At 37.7% G+C, this 23,603-nt stretch overlaps 2 protein-coding genes across 2 annotated transcripts; both read left to right on the top strand.

Annotated features, from left to right (window-relative positions):
- The first annotated feature begins 571 nt into the window (after nt 1-571).
- Nucleotides 572-3,412, top strand: LOC137390620 (salivary glue protein Sgs-3-like). The gene is made up of 3 exons (XM_068076946.1): nt 572-737; nt 1,846-2,595; nt 3,177-3,412. Exons 1-3 carry the CDS (start codon nt 572-574, stop codon nt 3,410-3,412), a joined length of 1,152 nt encoding a protein of 383 aa, XP_067933047.1.
- LOC137389845 (cilia- and flagella-associated protein 251-like) lies at nt 3,326-23,406 on the top strand. Its single transcript, XM_068075982.1, has 16 exons — nt 3,326-3,391; nt 4,379-4,525; nt 5,473-5,579; nt 5,871-6,135; nt 8,997-9,165; nt 11,623-11,851; nt 13,334-13,519; nt 13,866-14,005; nt 15,156-15,295; nt 16,375-16,548; nt 17,291-17,517; nt 19,202-19,432; nt 19,832-19,960; nt 20,997-21,193; nt 22,094-22,228; nt 22,976-23,406. The coding sequence occupies exons 2-16, from the start codon at nt 4,382-4,384 to the stop codon at nt 23,203-23,205; spliced, it is 2,703 nt and encodes a 900-aa protein (XP_067932083.1). The 5' UTR covers nt 3,326-3,391; nt 4,379-4,381; the 3' UTR covers nt 23,206-23,406.
- Nucleotides 23,407-23,603: the final 197 nt, after the last annotated feature.

Raw genomic sequence — 23,603 nt, 5'->3', positions numbered from 1 at the left:
ACTCGATATTTATTTTAGATTTTGTGGCGTACGAGTTTCACATAAGTGTTACCATCATTTGGTATGTTTTTTACGGTCATACACAGAATGTTTACACGTAAACTAATAGCTGGGAAGATATGTGGGAAGCAAAACTAGATAGAGCATATTAGTTGTAACTAGCTTGCATGTATATGTAGACTAAAAGTTAAAATATTGAATTGGCTTTACTATTCAGTCTTTTTGTACATTTGTTAAAGCAGGCATCAACTGGGATGCACTTCTACGATAATGGATGATGTCGATATCGTTTAGATCGACTGCTTTGCCATCACTGTGTTTTCTCAAAACTCGCTTTACTTTTGAGTTTAATACAATTTGTAGACTGATGAAGTTTGTTTTAGTTTTGGTTAGACAATTAAATGAGTGGTGAAATTATCATCATAATAATGCTGAATAGTATTTATAGAGCCGTAAAGACTGCTGCACCATACTGCTAAATCATACACATTCCGTTGTTTATTCTTCTGTTTAGTTACGGTTCACTAAAGTTTTGCAGCTTTTGATCACTATGTTTCATTGCTCAGTAAAAATGGCAGACACAGGAGCAACGCCCCCACCAAAGGATGTTGTTACTACCAGAACTCCTACACCTACCTCTCCTCCGCCACAGCCGACAGAGAGTGAACAAAAGGATACAGAGACTGTTGCTCCTTCAACTGAAGAGGCTGATGTACAACCTTTGGTGGAGACTGCTGGTAAGTTTCTTCAGAAGGATGATACGTTTTTATTATTTTTTGTAAATGCAAGAGATAATAAGATAGAGTACACTATGCTCGTCACTTGCAACTTCAATTATTTCTTTTTTTCTATTTAAGCGAATATGATATATTCATATGTGTCAGTTTATGAACGTTCTGTTACTACAACCTTCAATTCACTATCCCGACTGCTCTGCAATACTATTAGACTCTCGACTTTTAAACACTTGTGTTCAACTTACTCAATTATTCTTGATTTCAGTCTTCTCATTTTTGTTTTTGGCATGTAACAAAAAACATCACTTTGGTGATGATTACTAATGCCAATAGAAAATTATACACCCATAGAGTTATACATACATAGATTAGCTTCATTTTTACTGACCATTTAACATCATTGCAGAAAACGAATCGTTGCGTTTGCAGTCTAGGCACTTGTGCATTGACTATTGGAGTCATCAAAATTAAACTATGTTTTGTGCTTATAGTGCTACAGGCTGTTTCATTCATCTTTCATGTGTCCTTCTTGGTTGTTAAGGATAATATGGTATTACGTAATGACATACCCCTCATGGCGTTTTCTAAATAATTATAAATACAACAATCCATGTATATAAATCTCAATGTCTGTCCATTTATAGCAATCAAGTTTTAGTAACAAAAAGCTCAGTAAGCAAAGGATTTGATCACAAAATCTCCTGCGCTGGAAGCATCAAACTTATCCATTAGTCTACAGCATTCACCTGAGCATTGTGATCAATAAAGGTGAAGATATTCATTACATCGGTTAAATGTAACATTACACCGGGTAACGACGTTGCGTCACACGTAACGATTACCAGCTGGCTTCACTAGGTAAATGCCCGGCATTGTATGGGTAATAAAAACAGCTTATAAACAGCTACAGGTAATGTAGTATAATAGTAATGTATTAGGTAAAGTAATGTAGGTAATGTAATGTTTATAAGCTGTCGTTTTATTACCCATGCAACGAAGGACATTCAGCTAATGCTTACATATAGAATGCTTTATGCCGTAGCATTACGTTGTTACCTACTAAATCTTTCAAATTTATCATTTCAATGATTACTCGTTACCATTCCAGAACGCTCAGACGATCCTGTTGCAAAGGAAGTGCCTGAAGAAGGGAACTCTCAGCCCACTATATCAGGTGAAGATGGGAATGACGTAGCAACTTCAGAAACCCAGCAAGAGGCAGCGAAAGACAATGTTGTCACGGAGAAAACGAAAACAGCAACATCTCCACAAGCAGGATCACCACCAGCCAGTCCTCACCAAAATGGCTCTAAAGTTGTCAGCCCTCAGCCCACAGGTTCCAAGCCAGCTAGCCCACCACAAGCTGGTTCTAAGACTGCTACACCGGAGCCAGCAGTTTCAAAGCCAGACAGCGCCACTGCTGCAAAATCCAAAACTGCCACTCCTGAGCCTACTGAGTCTAAGCCAGTCACTCCCCAACCAGCTGGCTCTAAACCATCCACTCCCCAACCAGCTGGTTCCAAGGCAGCTAGTCCACAGCATGCAGACTCTAAACCAACTAGCCCCAAACCCGGTTCTAAGCCAACCAGTCCCCAACCCTCTGATTCTAAAGAGGCAACAACACCTCAACTGTCTGGTTCTACGACGGGTAGTCCCAAACCTGCTGGCTCTAAAACAGCTAGTCCAGAACCTGCAGCTTCCAAGACAGAAACTCCTCAACCAATAGGCTCAAAGGTAGCCACTCCACAGACAACAGGTGCCCAGTCAGCTACCCCACAGCCATTGGCTTCTACCACTGGCACACCCCACCCTGTAGGATCACAGGCGGTCACCCCGCAAGCTGCTCCTGCCGAAACTGGTAAGGAAAATTGGTGACAGAGCTTGTCATATTTGTGTGTACTACTACAAGTTGTGTGATACTAAGTATTTCAGTTGCTATGACAGGTGGCAAATGACACCTTATGAAGGTGAGTGACATCTTGAGCTAAGTGCATGCGTGTAGTGCTACATGCACTAGCGCTGGAATTGGTAATTGGCACACATTAGACTTGTAGAAGGTTCCAATTCGTTTGGGAGGAATTTTGAGTTTGTAAGTGTGGGTCACATTGGAAATTTAGCATTAGATTCTTAATGTCATTCGAATAGTTTGGAATGATTCTTTTATTATATAGATTACGGGCTGCATTAGAAATAAAGCATTGAATTTTCAATGCACTCCAATTAGTAGGCATCGATTAGGAAAGTCTGGCTGAATAAAAACTTAATCGTTTCTAATTCTATCTTGTTTCTAATGCTTAAGTAAGATCTTAGGCTAAGGATAAACATCTTCGACTTTGTCCAAGCAGCAAGCAATGCTTATAGTTTCTTTTCCATGAACGTTATCATAGCTATAATTTCTGTTTGTTGGTTTTTAAGCAGTGTCTTCTGCTGGGTTTTTAGGAAATTCGTTATCAGCTCCTCAGTCTCCCCAGAAGCAGACGAGTGAGCTGAAGGAAACCCCTCCACCTCCTCCAACCGCTGAGGCTACATCTCTTATTCCTCCTTTTTCTGCGGGTTCTACTGGAACATTTCCCGCCGCCTCTGCTCCCGAGAAGACATCCTTGTCTACCTTGTCCGAGGGAGATGAAGCCAATATTCTCACTGGCAATGCTCTGGTAAATTATATTTACAAATGAGGAACTGGAGATAGTTCTCTGAATAAAGTTATTTTCAGTGATTAAAATTCATTCCCTATGTCAGACTTATTGCACATACTTCCTAATTGACTGTTTTCTATGATGTAATCTAAGGACATAGTCTTTAGTCTAGTATTATGATGGCCTTGACATTAGTCTCGTCCACAGATTTTCACTATTAAGGTAATCTTACATTCATCAGGTATAAAACCTATTACCCATATTAGCTCAACTACTTTGAGACTGCAGCTGTTATGACCAAATTTGATGTAAAAAATAACCATACTTAAATATAATTTGGTAAACAACAACTTCTCTTGTCACATTATTAGCTGACATAAATGCAAAGAAATTGACTCAATCCACCGATCTTCTCTCTATACTGAGATATAACAGTCAAATGGTTTCTTTCCCATATGAGAATAATTTCATTCGAAATTGAACTATCGAACTTGGAAACAAAAGTTTTTTCTTAGTTATCAGGGATTGCTTAAAAAGATAGTGTAGCCCAAAAATGTTATTTTATATAAAAAAAACATATTCGACTTCGATTGAAAATTCAGTTGAAAGGTTTCGACAGCTGCTTCTTTAGTTTAAGGCCGACTGCGTTTGGCAAAACTTCTGTTAAAAGGAGCCATTCATTTTTATTTGACCCAATTACTAATTATTTGACCTAATACGATTATAGGAGTTTGTTAACTGGATATATAATTATGTGCTAAAATAGTCTTTGGGATGTTTACAAACATTTATCACTTGTTTTTACTGACTCTCAATGTATCAGTGTTAAAATAAAAACTTGAAACTTAACGTGTTTTTTTGCGCTCAGTTGCTGAATCGGACTGATAGCATAACTAGTTGCTCACCATAAAATTATGGCCGCAAGAGGTTCAATGATTCACCTCATTTTTGGAATTGTCTGTTCAATCTCTGCCAATTGATAGAATGTGTCATTTTGTGTTACAGAACATGATTTGGTCGTTTGGCCAAAATAAGAATATTCCTATGGTGAATTTGAGCACAGACACTCGCTCCATTATAATGTATGCCTGCGCTCATACCGGCATCTGTTACAACTTTGAGAATAACACACAGAAACTTCTTCAAGGACATGTAAGTATTTTTGGCAGCATCTGTTAGTAATATAATAATTGAGCCTTATTGTACCGCATTTAGGTAATGAATCTCTTCGGAACAATAACAGTATCATTCAACCTTGCTAACCATGTTTAAGCAATGACCAAAATTATGGGGGAGATAATTCACTTTTAATTTCTATTTTGAATTAAAATTTTCAATTTCAAAAAATCAAAACAGAGTTGTTTTGAAATTTCAAAATGGAGTTAAAAACAGAAAATTTTGAATTCCAAACAGGTGTAACTTTTAAAAGTGATATTAACACTTTTTCTGCTGCAAAGAATCAGCTTATTTTCAAATGTGAAGAAACTCTGCATAAACTCTCCAATTCACTTTGAGAGTATCTGATACGCTACACATATTAACTAACTAGCAATAGTTAGTTAACACGCTACACATATAATACTCTACCTAGTAATAGTTATTAGGCTGAAGAGTTTCAATGAATTCTAATTGGTTATGAATCATTCCTTAGTTAGAAAGTGCTTTGGATATGAATAATTAGATTTGCAATGTACATCAGTTGGTTAGGCATTAATTATAAGTATTGTTGTATGAAAATTTAGTTGTCTATTTTGAATTCGGTTTTAATATGCAAGTAGCATTTTAGGTGGGGTAACAATGTTACCTCAGCTTTTAACATATGTTATCTCACCTTTTAACAGAGCTAAAATAACAGAGTTAAAGTTGCTAACTATTAAACTCTGTTCAACTTTATTCTAATGATTCTGCTCAGCCTTGACCTTAGCCATCTGCTTCTTAAGCGACGAGTAAGTTTGAACCCGTAGCTTTTACGCTCACAGTCCGGTTATTCTAACACCTAAGCCACAGTCGTTGATATGCTATCCAATGTTTTATTGCACTACTAGCCATAGTTGATGCTTCAATATTAGTGTATGCGTTATGGTTATGCATGTCTGTAGAACAACAACATATCAAGTACGTGTGTGAGTGAAGACAAGAGGTGGTTGACAACTGCTGATAAAGGACCTAATAACTGCATGGTGATAGTCTGGGATACCAGCACATTGTAAGTCGGAGCCGTCTGCTTTTTAAAATACGTTTAAAAATGCTTTTACTTGCAGTTTGGTATTTACTGATTAAAGATAAAGCTTTAGAAATGTGCTTGTTGACAGAAGAGTTGGTCTAGAGTGTTCAGAAAAAGATCGGCATCTTGAAGTTTCTATTCAGCTTTTGAGCGACAGCCAAATTCTATGTTTGCGGTGTATAAATTCTGGTAATACATTTCTGTAACTCAATTGCATCATCATACATCGTGCTATTGACTATTATGTAAAGGTAGATCTATTTACTTCCTTAGTTTCCCAGTGCAGACGATATTTGAGGCCGGAACCCAAGGTGTTGTTGCCATGGCATTGACACCTGATGCCAGGTACTTGGCGACCATAAGTGCTGACACTCCACAGGTGCTCTGTATATGGGACTGGACAGTGGATGGGGACACAGCTCTCTGCTCGGCCACTCTAGACCCATCTTATGGAGTTCAAAACTTTGTTCTTTTTAACCCAGATGACACAACGCAGATCGTCAGCAACAGTGAATCTCAAGTCATCTTCTATGCTTGGGTGAGTCACATGCTATTTTTGTCTGGGCAAGTCGCGCGTTATTCTTGCCTGGGTTAGTCACATGCTATCCTTGCCTGGATGAGTCACTTGCTATCCTTGCCTGAGTAAGTCACATGCCATCCTTGCCTGGATGAGTCACACGCTATCCTTGCCTGGGTGAGTCACACGTTATCCTCGCCTGGGTTAGTCGCTTGCTATCCTTGCCTGGATGAGTCACTTGTTATCCTTGCCTGAGTGAGTCACACGCCATTTTTGCTTGGTTGAGACACATGCCATCCTTGCCTGGGTGAGTCACATACTATCCTTGCTTGGATGGGTCACACTTTATCCTTGCCTGGGTTAGTCACATGCTATTGTTGCCTGAATGAGTCACTTGCTATCCTTGCCTGGATGAGTCATGCGCCATCCTTGCTTGGGTGAGCCACATGCTATCTTTGGATAGGTGAGTCATATGCTATCCTTGCCTCCCATGAATTCACTTCCTTTCTTTGACATAAAACATTGCAAAACTTATGTGAAGTTTGTTATATGTTCATCCCTCCAGGGGTGTTAGCATGCCCTTTCTAATATTCTTGTCTCAACTCCTTTTTACAACGGTGTAAAAAGGTTTGTGAGCCAGTTGTGCTGACTTTAATAGACTCCCAGCTGCAACAAATAGTTCAGCGGCTTCATAATAACAGCACCAGAGGCTGCTACTATCAGGAGAAACTGCTGGGGTGCTGGAACTCACAAATGATAAAATTTTAACATGTGCGCGTTTGCTTTTTTGTACTAGAGTTGTCTTTCTGTATTGTGAGGTAACTCTCATTAAACATGAATGCTGTTGATACAAATTGTTAAGGCGTAACATTTGGGTGAACTCTATGACCTGTTGTGTCGAGTCAGATTTAAGGATGAGATTAAAACCTAGATTAAAAGAAGGAACATAGTGATAATAATCAGTCAAACATGGTGTTCCTGCAGAGTTACTAGCACACTTAACTTCTTCTAATTTATCTCCAGATTGTCAAAATTTTGACAAAGCCAGTCTTATTATAGTCTAGGTTATCTAAACATTCTCTCATCACATATCTTTTGTTTGTTTGTCTCTTCATCCATTATATCACGAGTGTCTCCGTAACTTTTGTCCTTATACACATAATCAACAATTCTGCTGATTTGTTTTTTATTGGTTTTACATTGTACATGCATCTCTTTTATTTCATACATCCTTTCTAGATGATTTCATATAATTATTTATTTTATTATTTTACAGGACCAGGTAACACTTAAATATTAGAAGCTCTATATTGTCCATTTCTAACTAGCCTTACTCTTATTGCCTACTACTGCATGCTAAAGTTTCATCTAGTCTTTAAGCTTTGAAACCATTTCTTAACTCTTTCTGAGCCTCTTGTTTTGTACAGCAGTTGTCTCCCTAGATGGTGGTGATAACTTCTATTTGCTTCTTCTTTGTCGTAACTTTTCTATTCTGCTATAATGCATTGGGTAGCCGGTTTTTTTTACTTCAAAAGCTTGCTTTGAGGCTTTAAGCCAAGGTGGTAGATATATTTCAAGGGTGCTGACCTATTAGTGACCTCAATATTTCAGCTTTATATAAAATAATTTTTAACTTATAATAGATGTACTAGTTCAGGTTTTACCTAGAGATGCCCCGATCATAGTATCAATGTAAGCAATCTCAAGAATTGAGTATGATGTCTGCTTAGCTAACTGTAAGAAGAGGCTGTGCACGTTTTAATAGTCATTGTTGTACAAACAAGGTTGACATGTTTGAATCTAGTGGCAAGAGAACCTCTACTACTGGAGACATGACCAGTTGTACAGAGGAATTTAAGGTTGGATGTTATTCCTGTCACCGCCAGAGGGTATTTTTGGAAATTGAACCCCAACCAGTTGTTTGCAGGTCATGCACTCTAGACCAATAGTTCTAGACTGTTCCATGGCTGGTCATGATATGCGTACATAAATGGAAGCTAAGTATCGACCGTATTGGTCGATATTTTTTTAATTAAACTGAAAACTTGAGATACTTTCTGTAACCATACAATTAAAACATGGGAATAGTGTCTTAGTCTACAAGATCAATACATTAACTGAATAGTCACTCCAATACCTAATTCTGGCCTGTTACTCTCATTTCTACTTAAGCAGCGCTTCTCGTGAACTTAGTGAATTTTTTTTATTTTAGTCACGACAAATGACCAATCACTGGCTAAGAAGACAGTGTAATACTTTTAGTTATTTAACGTTTAAAAAATTAAATAAATTTTAAATCTTTATAAAATGGATACAGCTATATATCTATATCAATAGTTCGTGCTTTGTCATTGTGTGTGTTAGCCCATGTAAACACTATGCGCTATCACACTTTCATCCAAACTTCACAAGCATATTCTCAGCGCCTTTTACCAGGTTACTAAAAATATTTGATTTCGAAACTTCATCTGGTTGTTGAGAAGCAGCCTATTAAACACCCAATTGCTATCTGATTGATAATGAAAGAGATCCCAGACATGGCCGGGCCTACAGCTAATTTTATGTTAAAAAGAAACAATGAACCAAAGAATACATCAATATATTCATGTAGATCGAGTTCACTTTTAGTACAGATCAGATTGGTATCTGGATTGACTCTTGTATTTGGTGTCGGGGCATCTCAAACATTAACAACTCATTAACATGTCTAACTATAGTAAGTGTGATCGCTTCTTAGTTCCCATGGTTATCACAAGCCAGCATGAGGTAGCCCAGTCTTCAAGTATGCGCTATCTGATCTAGTTTGCTTTCAAGTCAAGCCATTTATCAAGACTTGCAGACAGACCATGAAGTGTCTCCCTAACCATTCTGTGTGTCTGCAGGGTGGTGGGGTCATAGAATACTTTTGCCCTCCGCTGACAGATGATGATTTCAACAAACCAGTCGGGAAATATACTCAGTCTATCTTCCTTGAAAACACAAACAAATGTTTGACGGCGACCTCTCTTGGTAACCTGGTTGTTTGGGCCTCCAACAAACCTCTCACAAAAGGTATGACCAGCATAGCTACAAAATGGCTGAGTTTGTATATTGAATTTGTGCACATTCATTATTGAATTATGTCTATATTTTAATACTGCTAAATTATGAAGTTAAATTATATAAATATATAAACTAACTATATAATATACTAGAAATTCCACTGTCATACAGCCCACAACCAAAGTGATATTGGAAACAAGAAAGGGTACTGATGGTTGAGAAATTCAATATTAGCAGTCAAATGGCACTGCAGTGCAATAGGATAACTGCAATGGTAGCTGTAATGTACTGGGTGTGGGCATTATTGTATACAACAAACAGCAATAATGAAAGGAAAAGATTATATGTTTATATCTCTCCCCCTGCAATAGGAGAAATGCAATATTGGCCAATATTAGAAGTAAAATACACTGATATTATTAGAATAACCAATATTATTAATATAGTAATAATATAAAACCAATGCACTATTTTGTTTACATTTCAAAATGTCATAGCTAACAATATTAAGAAGGATCAAAAAGAATACCCAAACTTAGTAATAGTAATACAGTAATAATAGAAAACCAATGCACAAATTTGTTTACATTTCAAAACGTCATAGCTAACAATATCAAGAAGTATCAAGAAGAATATCCAAACTTATAATTAAATATCGTAATATCATAAGAATCATTAGAAAAAAATATTATCGTAATCTCCTTTACTTACACTGTGTTGGACATCAGTTAGAATACCAAAGTACTCCATTGTGTCTAAAATGTCAGATACTTTGAAATCGGCAAAAATGAAACGATTTCAGTACTCCTACGTTAATTACAGAAACCTTCGGCAATTTGGCAATGCTATAGACTGGTGAAATGTGCACGTTTTTCTTTCGTGAAATGTGCACGACTTAATCGTTCTATTCCCTGTCGCTCGGCATTTCAATTTTGGGTATTAACTTTGATAAAAGTGAGGCTTAGCAAGTTTTAATAACGATTTTCGTCCAAATAAATCTGTCTATTTGTGTATAATCCGATCAGATGGGTAAGTTTTAAGATAATGCCGATGGTTTACAAAGACTTGGTAACACATTTAAATAGGCTTATATGTGTTTTGTATCGTTATTATACTTTAACGACTCTACAAAACGATGGTTAAATTTGTTGATGAAATTTTGATACAAGGGTTCGTCTCATTGTTGAATAATTTTCGGGAGTTGTGTGCACATGTGCATTTATCATAAATCTCCCAACCAATCGCTTTGCTCTTGTTTGGTCGTGGGATAAACCAAACTATATAGTATACTAACTAAACTGTATAATATATAAACTATGCTATATAATAATATATAAACTATATCACATATAAACTAAACCAATGCTTGTAGTTTTTGGCTCTCCGCTACTTGAAAGTTACAAGAGTCTCTGGTCCTCATGCTAAACCTAAGTTGGTTTACTTATTGATGTAGTATTGTTGATGTAGAATCTGTATTCAGACTAGTTCACTAATCTGTTGTGTTTAGCCAATTATAGCACGTTTCCGTTTCCTGCTTTAAAACAAGATGCACACATCTGCTGAGAGCCGATTGCTAAATATCCTTGTTTCAGTGTCGGTTTAGAGTGCTAAAATTATTACATAGCAAAGCAAATATTCTGTTGGTATACAATACAGTTCGCCTATCAGTTTCTGGCTTCGTTTTCACTAAAACTTTTAGTTGAGCTCATTAAAACTTTTTCAACCTAATTTGACAAGAAAGCCCAAGCGATGCCGTTCTCGAAAGCGGCCTTTTGCATACTTGACCATTTAATGGCCATTGAAAAAAAAAGAAATTTTGTTACTGTACCTTTGGAGGGTCGTGACTTGGCTGGTACATGTAGTGGGTAGAGCAAAGAAAAGTCAAAAAACGTATCAATGCTAATTGTGTCACTGTACACTTGAAATTAAATTTAATGTATAATGAGTTGGGTTTTTATTAGCAGGGTTAGAGAAGCTGTTTGATCCCGACCCTCTGTTTGAAAGGATTGCAACTCCAACTTTGCTACTGGTTTTAAACAGAAAATATTACCACTTTTCATACGAGAAATGCTGAACTGAAAGAAATCAATCATCATATCTTTTCAGGTGTTGTGAGGTTTTCGGCGACCAGCATATCGGCATCTTTGTTATTTCGAGGTAATAAGCACACCAACTGCCAATTTTGAATTTGCAGCAAGATTTTTGTTGAATTCATGTGGCGAAATGGGATTCATATGGCAAGGGCAAAAACCATCACATTCCACTTTGTAAGGTGAAAAAATTGCATAACAGGGACATCATAACACGAGTGCGCACTCTATGTGGAAGGATGGTATTTTTATTTATTTCCTGTTATAAAGAAGTCGCATGTTCTAGTAATTATCATATGTTGAACTTTACATGGCTTGAATGAAAATGTCTAGTTGGTATCTTGTCCAAATCTTTTATAACCTTTGGTTGTTTCAGCTGTTGACAATGAACCTACACCAAACAAGAAGGCCTTGAAGCTTGTAAAAGTTCAAGACAGGGGAATAAACGTACTCATGGTCACTGACTCTCAGATAGTCATGGGAGACGTGAATGGTCACGTGAAACTCTTTGATCACAATCTCAATCTTATCCACTGGTACCAAGACTTGCATATCGGACCTATCAATGCCATTTCCTTCAAACACATCGAGAAATGGGACTTGGAGTAAGTGTTCTGTGGAAATGTTGTCGCAGTTTGTCTGCGTTAAGGGCTTTTTTCACTCGTCAAGAATTTGGAAATAAAATGTTTAGACTAGTACTCCTTAAATCAAAATGAACTTTGCAGTTTTCCATTTGTTTACATTTTTTAAATGCTAAAATACATACACATTTGCTCTAGCAGCATAAGTAGGATAAATACGCAAAAGTAAATTGTAATTTGAGAGTTGCCCACTCTTACCGCGCATGACGTAAAATGAAAAGCCAACATTGGATTATATATTAGTTACCTCTTTGACTACATTTGGGCCATGGTTAGACAAAAATGGTGTTGCTAAAGTTACAATAATGCCATTATTGAGAAGCCTCTGAGTCACACCATATTACTTTTATTTTAGGATTACTCATTCCTTAGTACGTCAAAAGTTGAAACAATCTTGTTTGCAAAATTGGATAACATAATGTGCTTTTTTGGCCCGATGGCCCAATTGGAAGATATATTAAAACAAATTGTAAAATTATACAGTATAAGCAAACTGTAATTACTTACTTAAAAACTATATTTATTTTAATCCAACCATTATTTGAATTATTATTGTACCATACATGTACCACGAAACAGATATTCTATATGAAGCAGCATCTCCACCTTTTTTATAAGATTTTTGTGTCGAAAAGGTGGAAGTAAAAGTGCGGAAAACTAATCCAAAGTGTTTTTGATAGAAAGTAAAAAGTTTTTCTGTGATATTTTGCAGAATCCTGGTTAGTTTATACAAAGGGAGACTTGGTTAGTTCATACAGAGGGAGACTTGGTTAGTTCATACAGAGGGAGACTTGGTTAGTTCATACAGAGGGAGACTTGGTTAGTTCATACAGATGGAGACTTGGTTAGTTCATACAGAGGGAGACTTGGTTAGTTCATACAGAGGGTGACTTGGTTAGTTCATACAGAGGGAGACTTGGTTAGTTCATACAGAGGGAGACTTGGTTAGTTCATACAGAGGGAGACTTGGTTAGTTCATACAGATGGAGACTTGGTTAGTTCATACAGAGGGAGACTTGGTTAGTTCATACAGAGGGAGACTTGGTTAGTTCATACAGATGGAGACTTGGTTAGTTCATACAGAGGGAGACTTGGTTAGTTCATACAGAGGGAGACTTGGTTAGTTCATATAAAGGGAGACTAATTCTGCGAGTGGAATTTTTGGTTAAGTATGAAATGCTGGATTGTCATGAAAGTGTTACATTGCTACCATTAGAATCTCTCAGCTCCAGAATTTCTAGCTCCAGAGTTGACTCTAGTAAATCATGTATCTTGACTCAATGTTTAGTTGTTTTTATTTTAGCCTTTGTTTTCTTTATGAGCCGTTTCCTATCACAGTGTTTTTCATACCATCAATCATCTTCTCAGTCAACATACAGTGAGTATGACGGAGTCATCGTCTCACTGTAATAAGAGTGGATAATACCTAAAAACTTCCCATTGTAGACGTGCGGACACCCAAGACTACCCGACAGATTGTTCCCTCGTAGCGAAGAGTCTTGCTATGAGAAACTTTGTGATTGGTTCGACACAGAGCATCTATGCAGAGATAACTCCTAGAGGAACTGATATTAGGATCATATTGAGGAATCACGACAGTGCCATACATGGCATAGTCACTCATCCCACGGAGTGAGTGACAGTGTCTTGCTTTCATCTAGCATAGAGACAACCGGGGAATGCATGGCGGAGTGATAATCTAAAAACTTGGAATTTTTTTTACTATATGTTGTGGATAAACTTTTGTAACATTGCTAGCTTCAGAGGTAGCTGATGGCAAAATTTTAGTTTTGCATGGTTAATCTCTGTCTATTCATGATGCGAAGTGCTCCTAGCAGAGTTATTAATTTTAGCCTGTGCTCCTATGAGCTCGTAAAGCTGTGCTCCATTTAAATATACAGGAAAACCTATGTAACAATATCATGCTTTTTCAATTTGCTTATATTAACAGATTTGTTTAATATTAATTTGCCTGCAGGAAGAAGGTATTCATAGGAAGCTACTCTGGACTTCTGCAGATCTACAGTTACAACACAAGAGATGTAGTTGCTTCCAGGAAATTTGAAAAGGGCTACTTGATACAGTGTATTGCCATTGACCCAAAAGGCTACTTTTTAGGTTAGTTAACGTTTGGTTTACTAGCTCGAAGCATTTCTAGACTCTAGCTGGCCATCTGCCAACAACAGCCCTGTGAATATCTTGATTGGCTGCTCACAATCCTGTGGATATATTGATTGGCTGTTCACAACCGTGTGAGTATATTGATTGGCTGCTCACAACTCTGTGAACATGTTGATTGACTGCTCACAACTCTGTGAATGTGTCGATTGGCTGTTCACAGCCCTATTAATATGTTGATTGGCTTCTCATAACCCTATGAATGTGTCGATTGGCCGCTCATAAGCCTTTAGTTATGCTGATCTAAAGAAAGTGCTTTAATCAGCCATTCTGATGAGGGATGATTTTTGTTGAGCTACAAGTTACTAAAACACAATTTTCCTTACTTTCAGTTGTTGGATTGTAGCCGTGCACTCAACTAGCAACTCTTAGCTCTATGCTATTGTAGCCATGCTCTCAACTAGCAACTCTTAGCTCTATGCTTTAGCATTCGATATTTTTGAATCTTTTTAATATCAATTCAGGCTGATTGGATGAAATATCAAAGGCTAAACATCTGCAAGCTACATGCATATATCTACAGTAGTGAAATGTGGAGAATGATGAGAAACCTTGGGTGTAACAGTAGGATTAATATTTGCATGAGGATAAAATTGAATATGGGCCACTTTTTCTATGAGTGTTAAAATAAATGTCACTCTTAATAAATTTTGACTCACCGGCTCAAAATCATGATATTTGGCATTTTAAAGTTGTTTTTAATAGTTAAGAGTTTTTAAAACATTAGCTTTTTTTTTAAGTGATGTAATTCATATCATCCAAGCTCTGTAGGATAGTGATTGCATTGCGCTTGAAGTAGTTTGGAGTTGCCCAATCTTTTGTTGGAGAGCTTATAGTAGCCAAGGTCTTGGCTTAATTTCGTTTAAAACTATTGCTTAATGGTATATAATCTTATGATATCTATATCTATGCACATCTTACCTTTATCTAATAGTCAAATGTAATTATTACATATTATTGGCTGATTTCTGGCTGAGATATCATCTATGCTGTGTCTGGAGGATAATATTTCATCTGATAAGGCTATCAGTTTAGAAGAAAACTTCTCTATTCCAGTAACTTTTTAAAAATAATTTTTCTACAATTTCAGCTGTCGGTTTCACGAATGGCGTTGTGAAAATTTTGGATGCTCTGAACCTGCAGGACGAGGACACGGAACCCTTCCGGTACTCCAGGGACTGTGTGACCCACATCAAGTTCTCTCATGACTGTCAGTACCTCGCTACAGCTGTAAGTCTTCTCTGTAGCTTGTCTTCCTTCAATGATTGTCAATACTTAATGACAATGGTGTATTTTCTCGTATCTCTCTTTCCTTCTCGTGACTATTCAAATCTCGGCATTGCTGAGTGTCCTCTCTGTATGATTACTTCCATCTGCATATTTCTCTCTCTTTATCTCTCTCTCTTTCTCTCTCTTTCTCTCTCTCTTTCTCTCTCTTTCTCTCTCTCTTTCTCTCTCTCTCTCTTTCTCTCTCTCTTTCTCTCTCTCTCTCTCTCTCTTTCTCTCTCTCTCTTTCTCTCTCTCTTTCTCTCTCTTTCTCTCTCTCTGTCTTTCTCTCTCTCTTTCTCTCTCTCTTTCTCTCTCTCTGTCTTTCTCTCTCTCTTTCTCTCTCTCTTTCTCTCTCTTTCTCTCTCTCTCTTTCTCTCTCTCTCTTTCTCTCTCTCTTTCTCTCCTTACATCTTTCTTATTGAATATTCACTCTGCATGTTTTTCTACATATGTATGGGTGTCCAAGTTTGTCTGTCTGTGTATTTAAGTTCATTTGTCTGTGTGTCCAAGTTCATATGTCTGTCCAAATTCATATGTCTGTGTCCATCTAAATTTCTGTCTGTTAAGATTTTTACATGTATCTACAGCTCTTTTTGCGTGTCCACCAATTTGTAGACTGACATTCGTCAAGTTTTCTTACCAGTCTGTTCTGTCTATGCTAAATCTTTAATTATTTTCTCATGGGCCTGACTTTTACACCCATCTGCTGCGGTGTGTCTTTATATCTGTTTATTGTCTGACATGTATAGATGGTGTCCATGGAAGTGTCTGCTAAGCTATAGTATTTCATATTATCGTTAGAGCTTTTGTACACATTCGTCAGTATCTCGTCTCTCTTCACTACTTGTTTCCATTTCAATCTGTCTGGTTCATGTGGTTCTGTTCCATCAATCTCTTTCTATTGTTCTTGCTTTATCTTGTTTGGTTAGCTCAGTTTTGTCATGCTTCCTCTTAGTAGAGTTGTGTCACCCTCTCTCTTGGTTAGCAGAGTGCTGTCATGCTCTCTCTCTATTGTTTCATGAAGCATCTCTGTGTCTCAGGATGGCGAGTTCACAACAACACTGTTCAAGCGGCAGCATGGCGTTGATGTCCAGCCATGGGTCTACGTCGGTCGACACAAGGCACACTATAAGGAGATTCAAGACATCTCATTTGGCGTTGAACTGGATTCAGATAAGCCCCGCCTCCTTACTTTGGGCAAGGATAGAAATTTGGTAGGTGGAACTTTCCGGAATATTCTCCTTTTTAGATGGTGCAATTCATATTAGTCAGTCTCTATATATGATATGATATTGATTATCTTCATATATAGCTTTATGTAGTTTGGAGTTGCTTGACCTTGTGTCAGAGAACATGTGGGAGCTAAATACATGTACTTGATTTAATTTCATTTCAAAATAATACTTTGCTCGATATTTCTCTACAGAATTATGTTGCGTTTGTGTGCAATTCTATGCCTACTATGTCTGCACATGTTTTCCAAGTAGGAAGGTTAGTATACTTAGTAAGGTTTGTTTTGTTTGCTTTATACTTATTGAAGGGCTAGTTAACACAACTTTCTAAAACAGCTAATCACAGCATTAGCAAAAATCTATTAACATTTTTCTTAATTTTCTTGTTTTAACTGATAATGGCCATGGTCTATGTTTCTGGGAGAAACGAGGTCTTTATGAGTTCACAGCTTTGTTATTTTAAGAAGGGAGTTTGTCAATTTGTTGACAAACAATTTGTTGACTTGCAACTTGTTGCCGTAACTGCACTCTTTGTTTGTACAACAATCATCAATTTATATCTGTTTAGTGACAATGGCTGTTCTCGTGATTTTGATTCTCAAATTCTCACGCTTTTAGATTAGAGTTTTATCCAATGGTTGAGCGCCTCACTCTATTTCCTCTAACAATCATGAGATGATGAAAGTAGAAGGTTACAGACGATGTTTACTTCTACTCTTTACAGGTCGAGTATGACTTGGAGAATAGCTGCAAAGATAACTTGCTGCTACTTGGCATCGACAGGATCGAGCAGAGCGCCATCCCACAATGCATTACTTGGTATCCTCCACTAAATAAAGAGCATTTTCTGCTGACAGCCAATGATCAGTTTAAGATGAAATTGTATAACGTGACGACCAAACGCTGTCGGAAAACTGTGCTCGGGCCTACCTATGGCTCCCCTCTGCGAAAGTAAGGAAATTTGTTTTAGTCTTTAGGAAATTAGCTAAAATTTTAATAGTCATGGGCTGAACTGCTTATGCTGCCAACTGCATGGGCTGTGCTGCTTATGCTGCCGACCGCAAGGCCTGTGCTGTTTATGCTGCCGACCGCATGGGCTGTGCTGCTTATGCTGCCGACTGCATGGGCTGTGCTGCTTATGCTGCCGACCGCATGGGCTGTGCTGCTTATGCTGCCGACCGCATGGGCTGTGCTGCTTATGCTGCCGACCGCATGGGCTGTGCTGCTTATGCTGCCGACCGCATGGGCTGTGCTGCTTATGCTGCCGACCGCATGGGCTGTGCTGCTTATGCTGCCGACCGCATGGGCTGTGCTGCTTATGCTGCCGACCGCATGGGATGTGCTGCTTATGCTGCTGATCGCATGGGCTGTGCTGCTTATGCTGCCAACAGCATGGGCTGTGCTGCTTATGCTGCCAACTGCATGGGCTGTTCCTTTCTATGGTGATATCATACAAAGAATAGAACCAGTTGTTGAAGACAGTACAGCTGGAAATTCTCTACCTATGAAGAGAAATATCCTTTTTTTACTGTTTAAGTAGATTTTAATGCAACTCTTATTAAAAATTTATAATATGATTGCAAAATTGGAGAACAAAGAGAAAGCTCAAGCAAATTAGTATTTATATTTAATTTTCTGCAAGTTTCCGACCAAAATTTTTCAATTTTGAAGGTGATAATTTATGTAAAACTATGAAAGTTGTAGCAATAAATTTTCTTTTATTATTATTGCTGTATGAATGCTAGAAGGGCATGATTTAGTAACTATATGTATATATATTAGTTTTTTAACCTTTTTAAGACAATAATGTTAACAGATATTTATCCGTTGTAGTGTTCCTTTAATACTTTAGTTACTCAGCCACATCTAATTGCTGTTTACTCATTGGACTGTTTACTCATTGGACTGTTTACTCATTGGACTGTTTACTCATTGGACTGTTTACTCATTGGACTGTTTACTCATTGGACTGTTTACTCATTGGACTGTTTACTCATTGGACTGTTTACTCATTGGACTGTTTACTCATTGGACTGTTTACTCATTGGACTGTTTACTCATTGGACTGTTTACTCATTGGACTGTTTACTCATTGGACTGTTTACTCATTGGACTGTTTACTCATTGGACTGTTTACTCATTGGACTGTTTACTCATTGGACTGTTTACTCATTGGACTGTTTACTCATTGGACTGTTTACTCATTGGACTGTTTACTCATTGGACTGTTTACTCATTGGACTGTTTACTCATTGGACTGTTTACTCATTGGACTGTTTACTCATTGGACTGTTTACTCATTGGACTGTTTACTCATTGGACTGTTTACTCATTGGACTGTTTACTCATATCTGTTGGATAAACCTGAAGCAATCAAGCTACAGCGTGATTGCTCCAAGTATGGTTTTATAGTTTTCAGGATTTGATTATGCAATTTATTGAAAATATTTTTAAATTTTACAAAAAATGAAAATTACTTTTCGCATACTATTGATAATTTAGGTTTAACTAAGACAAACATGGAAAAGCTCTGCTTTTGTTGTAATTTTGTAACATTGTTTAATAAGTTGTAAGACAGTTTTTATCGTATATCAGGATGCGTGGTCAAAATAAACTTACTGTATATATTTTGTAGGATTTGTATATTGCCTGCGGCTGAAAATACGGAGAAAAGATATTTAGCATATATCAATGAAGATAAGATAGGCTTACATATTCTACCTCTGGATGGGAACCCTCATAATTCAATGGCACTAGTAGCCCACCCATCGGGTGTTTCCAATATGGTGGCAAGCTGCGATGGCAAGTACTTGTTCACCTCTGGCGGTGCTGACACAACTGTCCATCTATGGCACATCAACTTCGAGTGAGTTTAGTATTCTATAAAAGCTCATACGGAGGTGGTCTTTGAGAGCAAACTAAGGCTGCCTAGATAAAGAATGATTCAATTATAAACAGATCTTCTACCATTTGAGCGATGTCGGCTGTTTGTATACGATGGCTGATTGTACCTTGATGTACAATCATGTGCCTAGCTAATTTTATTCGTTGCGAACTCTGATTTCATTTCGCTTAAACAGACGAGAATTATGTAAGACTTGAACAGTCCTCTTTTGTCATCTATATTAGAATTAGCAGCCTTTTCAGCACCAGTTTGGACATCATATTTGGGTGACAATGTTTAGTATGATAGGCAGAATATTTAGCTAATGTTCCTGTTTGCTATTTGCTGTGGCTGCACCATTTCTTATAACTATTTTTATAGTGCTTTAGAAGCTCAGTCTAAACTTGGTGGTGAGGATTTGATACCATTTTATGGCCTGATGGAGGGTGGAAGGGACGGAGAGCTGTTTGCCGAACTGGAAGACTACTTCTACTATGCCCAGCTTAGACAGTAAGCCAATCTTATTATCTTTTTTGAGTAAGAGGGCACAACTCACAATTTCATGGAGTCATTTCAAACTTGAAGTATATTTCTAGTACAGCACTAAACATTTACCACATTTTCCGCGCTGTAAGGCACACTTAAAAGCCTAAAATTTTTTAAAAAATCAACTGTGTGCCCTTTAATATAGCACACCCTGTATGTGGGCTGAGTTCTAAAATCTGGCGTGTGCCTTTAGTAAATACGACACCGCTCAGTATACAACAGAGAATGCTGCTAATTGTTATAGTAACATTGGCAAAACAGCATGCTTAATAGGCTCAGCTTAAACTGGCTACAGTAGCGGACAAGCTACACCACCGCATGCTTTCTGTACAGCCAGCCTTCTGTCATAGATTTTGAGAAAGTTAGCATAAATGTTGAACTGCAGCAGAAAGGCGAGTCTGACTCAGAATATGATGAGGAGGAACCAAGAATGTTGGACAGTAAAATAGCTCAGCTGTTAAATTCAAACACCGAGGATAAAAACTTTGACAGTTTAGAGAAAGAAGAGTGAATATTTTATCTGATAAAGTTGACCAAGTTCATTGTCTTGCCTTTGATGTTGTTTTTTACGTTTTAAAGTTGTCTTATATGATAATATGGTGCACCTTATATGTTGGTTAAGCACATAAGTAGACCACGTAATTGAGACAGCGCTCTCTGATACAGTTCACTTTATGGTGTAGAAAATACTATAATATAGATTGATGCTGGTTTACACTGCTATATGTAGTAGTCAAGATTATTTTTGGCTGTCACATCTTGATAAAGTGACTTGGTTAGTAAAGGTGCGGTTTTTACTAGTTGAACTGACTTTATTTCTGCCTTGGTGGTCTCAGCTAGTATTGGATGCTTTTTTGTTGGGTGGCATTTGTTCAAATCGAGTTTTGGTATCCTTATAAATTTATAAGTACACAAAAAATCGAATGGCCTGCTCAGCTGTAGCGACGATACTATGTGACAGCTCCCACCAGTACTCCTACTAATGTTGTGTACATTGTAGCCAAGGGATAAACACTATGCTGAAGAGACAAGTTGATGTGAAAATAGCCTTAAGTGAAGTGCCATACGTGATGCGGGCAATGGGCTTTTACCCTTCTGAACAGGAGGTAGAAGACATGCTAAATGAGGTTAAGTTTAGCCAGTATGTGGAGACAGGTGAAGATGTAACCAGCATTGACTTGGGAACCTTTATAAAACGTGAGTAGTAACGTTGATTTGACTGCTTTGAGCAGTTGTCATTGGTTGTTTTTCCGTTGCCCTCAACACGCGATGACAAAAGCATATACTAAAGTACTAAGCCAAATTACTTATACGTTGAGTCGCTTCACCCAATGAATCATGATAGATATTTTTTTGAGCAATTAGGTCAAGAAGGGAACAAAATCTTTAGGGTATTCGTATTTGAGTGCATAAGGAATCATAGATTTGCACAAGCAAGTCTAAAGTGTAAAGTCTAAGTCTAAAGTGACACAGGTAGAGGGAGACTTGGCGAGGGGGGTTGTGTGACCAAGGCTGAAATTGTGTGGTATGGCGTAACTTTGCTAGAGGGTGATACTGCAAAGGACAGTTTTAGACTTTTAGGTTGTGTACAGCGCTACTATTTCTTTTCTCTATAATTGTAATTCTGTTGATGGGGCTAAGCTGACTAGTGCATGGGTTGACTGAGACAATGTGGTAATGGGATGGCATAGTAATGGAATGACATGGTAATGGGACAACATGAAATGGTACCAGGATAAAGGAAGGGCTAGGTTTGACAAAAGGGCAACATGATAAGTTTGACATTAGATGAAAGTGACACAGGTAGAGGGAGACTTGGCGAGGGGGGTTGTGTGACCAAGGCTGAAATTGTGTGGTATGGCGTAACTTTGCTAGAGGGTGATACTGCAAAGGACAGTTTTAGACTTTTAGGTTGTGTACAGCGCTACTATTCTCATCCATTTGGATCTTTATGGAACTTATAAATTTCCTGTTGCCAGTACATCTTTTACTTTTCTATCAGAGTGACGAGAGAGAGTTATCTTCTCCTTAGCTCATTTCTCACCGTTTCAACCTCTTACTGTTCTGCATTACAGTTTGTTTTGCCATAAATTGCAGTCTACATCAACCATCGTCCCGCCTTTGGTCTGAGTCAGGAGAAGCTCCTCTGGTGCTTTGAAGCCCTCAGCGGGAAACATGGAGCGGATGCTTCCATCAGACGCGGCCAATTTTTAGATCTTCTCCAAAGGAAAGGTAAGCAGTTCTCAGGCTAAATAAATGAAAATAAAAAGCTACCATATATAAATCTCTCTCACAATCTGGCCCAGTAAGATCCCTCTGCAGACATCATTCTGATATCAGAGTTGTCGAAGTTCGCTATTTTTCTGTTACGTTTTGGGAATTGCAAAAGTGCAAGAGGAAGATGCTTGTGATTACTGAAAATATGACTTTATTATGTACGAGTCTATTAGTTTCTGTGTCGCAGAGTTTTACTTTTCTCTGGCGCTGGTCGCGATTTACTGCGGAAATTGAGCGACTGTATTGTCTGTAGATGTTCCTATTTTTACTATGTTTAATTTGGCACAATTTTAAAAAGGTTTTTAAATAATTTTAATTTTTGAAAATAAACCTTTCTGATCTGATGAAATAAATCAGCAGTTAACAATTTCATAAACTCGCTGTATTTTTATAAAAACTTTTGTGCTGCTATTGTCAGCCCTGTTATAACAATATTTTGACTCGTGATATGTACGTGCTGATCGGATGTATGCTGACTTTACCATTGACAGATGCATGCTTGCCTGACATGTGACAGATGCATGTTGAGATGTATGTTGACTTGGCGTGTGATCGATATATCTGGATTTGAAAGATGTTTAGGCCAGTAGTTTACTAGCTGCTTGATGTATTAGTCAGTGTTACAATTACCCTAGATATTATTTCTGAATCGATCCGGTCAATGTTGGAGTTGTTTACCCAAATTTTACTTGTGTCATACAGGAGAGCATATGACGGAGTATGAACTCTCAGAGTACTTGACGACGCTGCTAGGCTTCAATGAAGAAGGAGGCAGCTGTGAGCAGCACACTTTTGACCCAGCTGAAGCAGGGAATGTAATAGTTGACAACCTGCCCCTCGAGTTGTCTGCTAAGGAATTTTCTGATGATCTGCTTGGATTTGGGTTCTACGAGCCACCAGATGTGCTTACCTTACCAAACTCTGGCGAATAGTTTTCCCCATTTCTGTCAACTGCTCATATCATTTGGTCTAGCTTTATTATGATGGCTTGGCTTATTTGTTAAAAAAAAGTGCAGAAGTGTGGGCTGTTAGCCGCCGTTGACGATACTAGAAATATTTTCTGCAGCTTCAACTTAACACTTCTGCGAAATGGCAAGATCTAACGCTGTCCGTCCATTTAAATGATGTGATTATGCGACATTTCTTTTTTGAAATATAAGATTTTGGTGTATATATTTATTAATTTATCAATTTTAATAAAGCACATAGTAATGTTTAATTTTGAAATATGTTCAGTATTCACGTTGGAAGATTGAAATAGTGCATGACGCTTAAAATACTAAAGGAGGAAAGTGGGGTAAGTTGAGCATCGGGGCAAGATGAGCATAAC

Source organism: Watersipora subatra, chromosome 3 (assembly GCF_963576615.1).
Source record: "Watersipora subatra chromosome 3, tzWatSuba1.1, whole genome shotgun sequence".
NCBI classification, from domain to species: Eukaryota; Metazoa; Bryozoa; class Gymnolaemata; order Cheilostomatida; family Watersiporidae; genus Watersipora; species Watersipora subatra.
The sequence above is the reverse complement of the archived record's forward strand: the minus strand, read 5'-3'. Positions and strand labels throughout refer to the sequence as shown.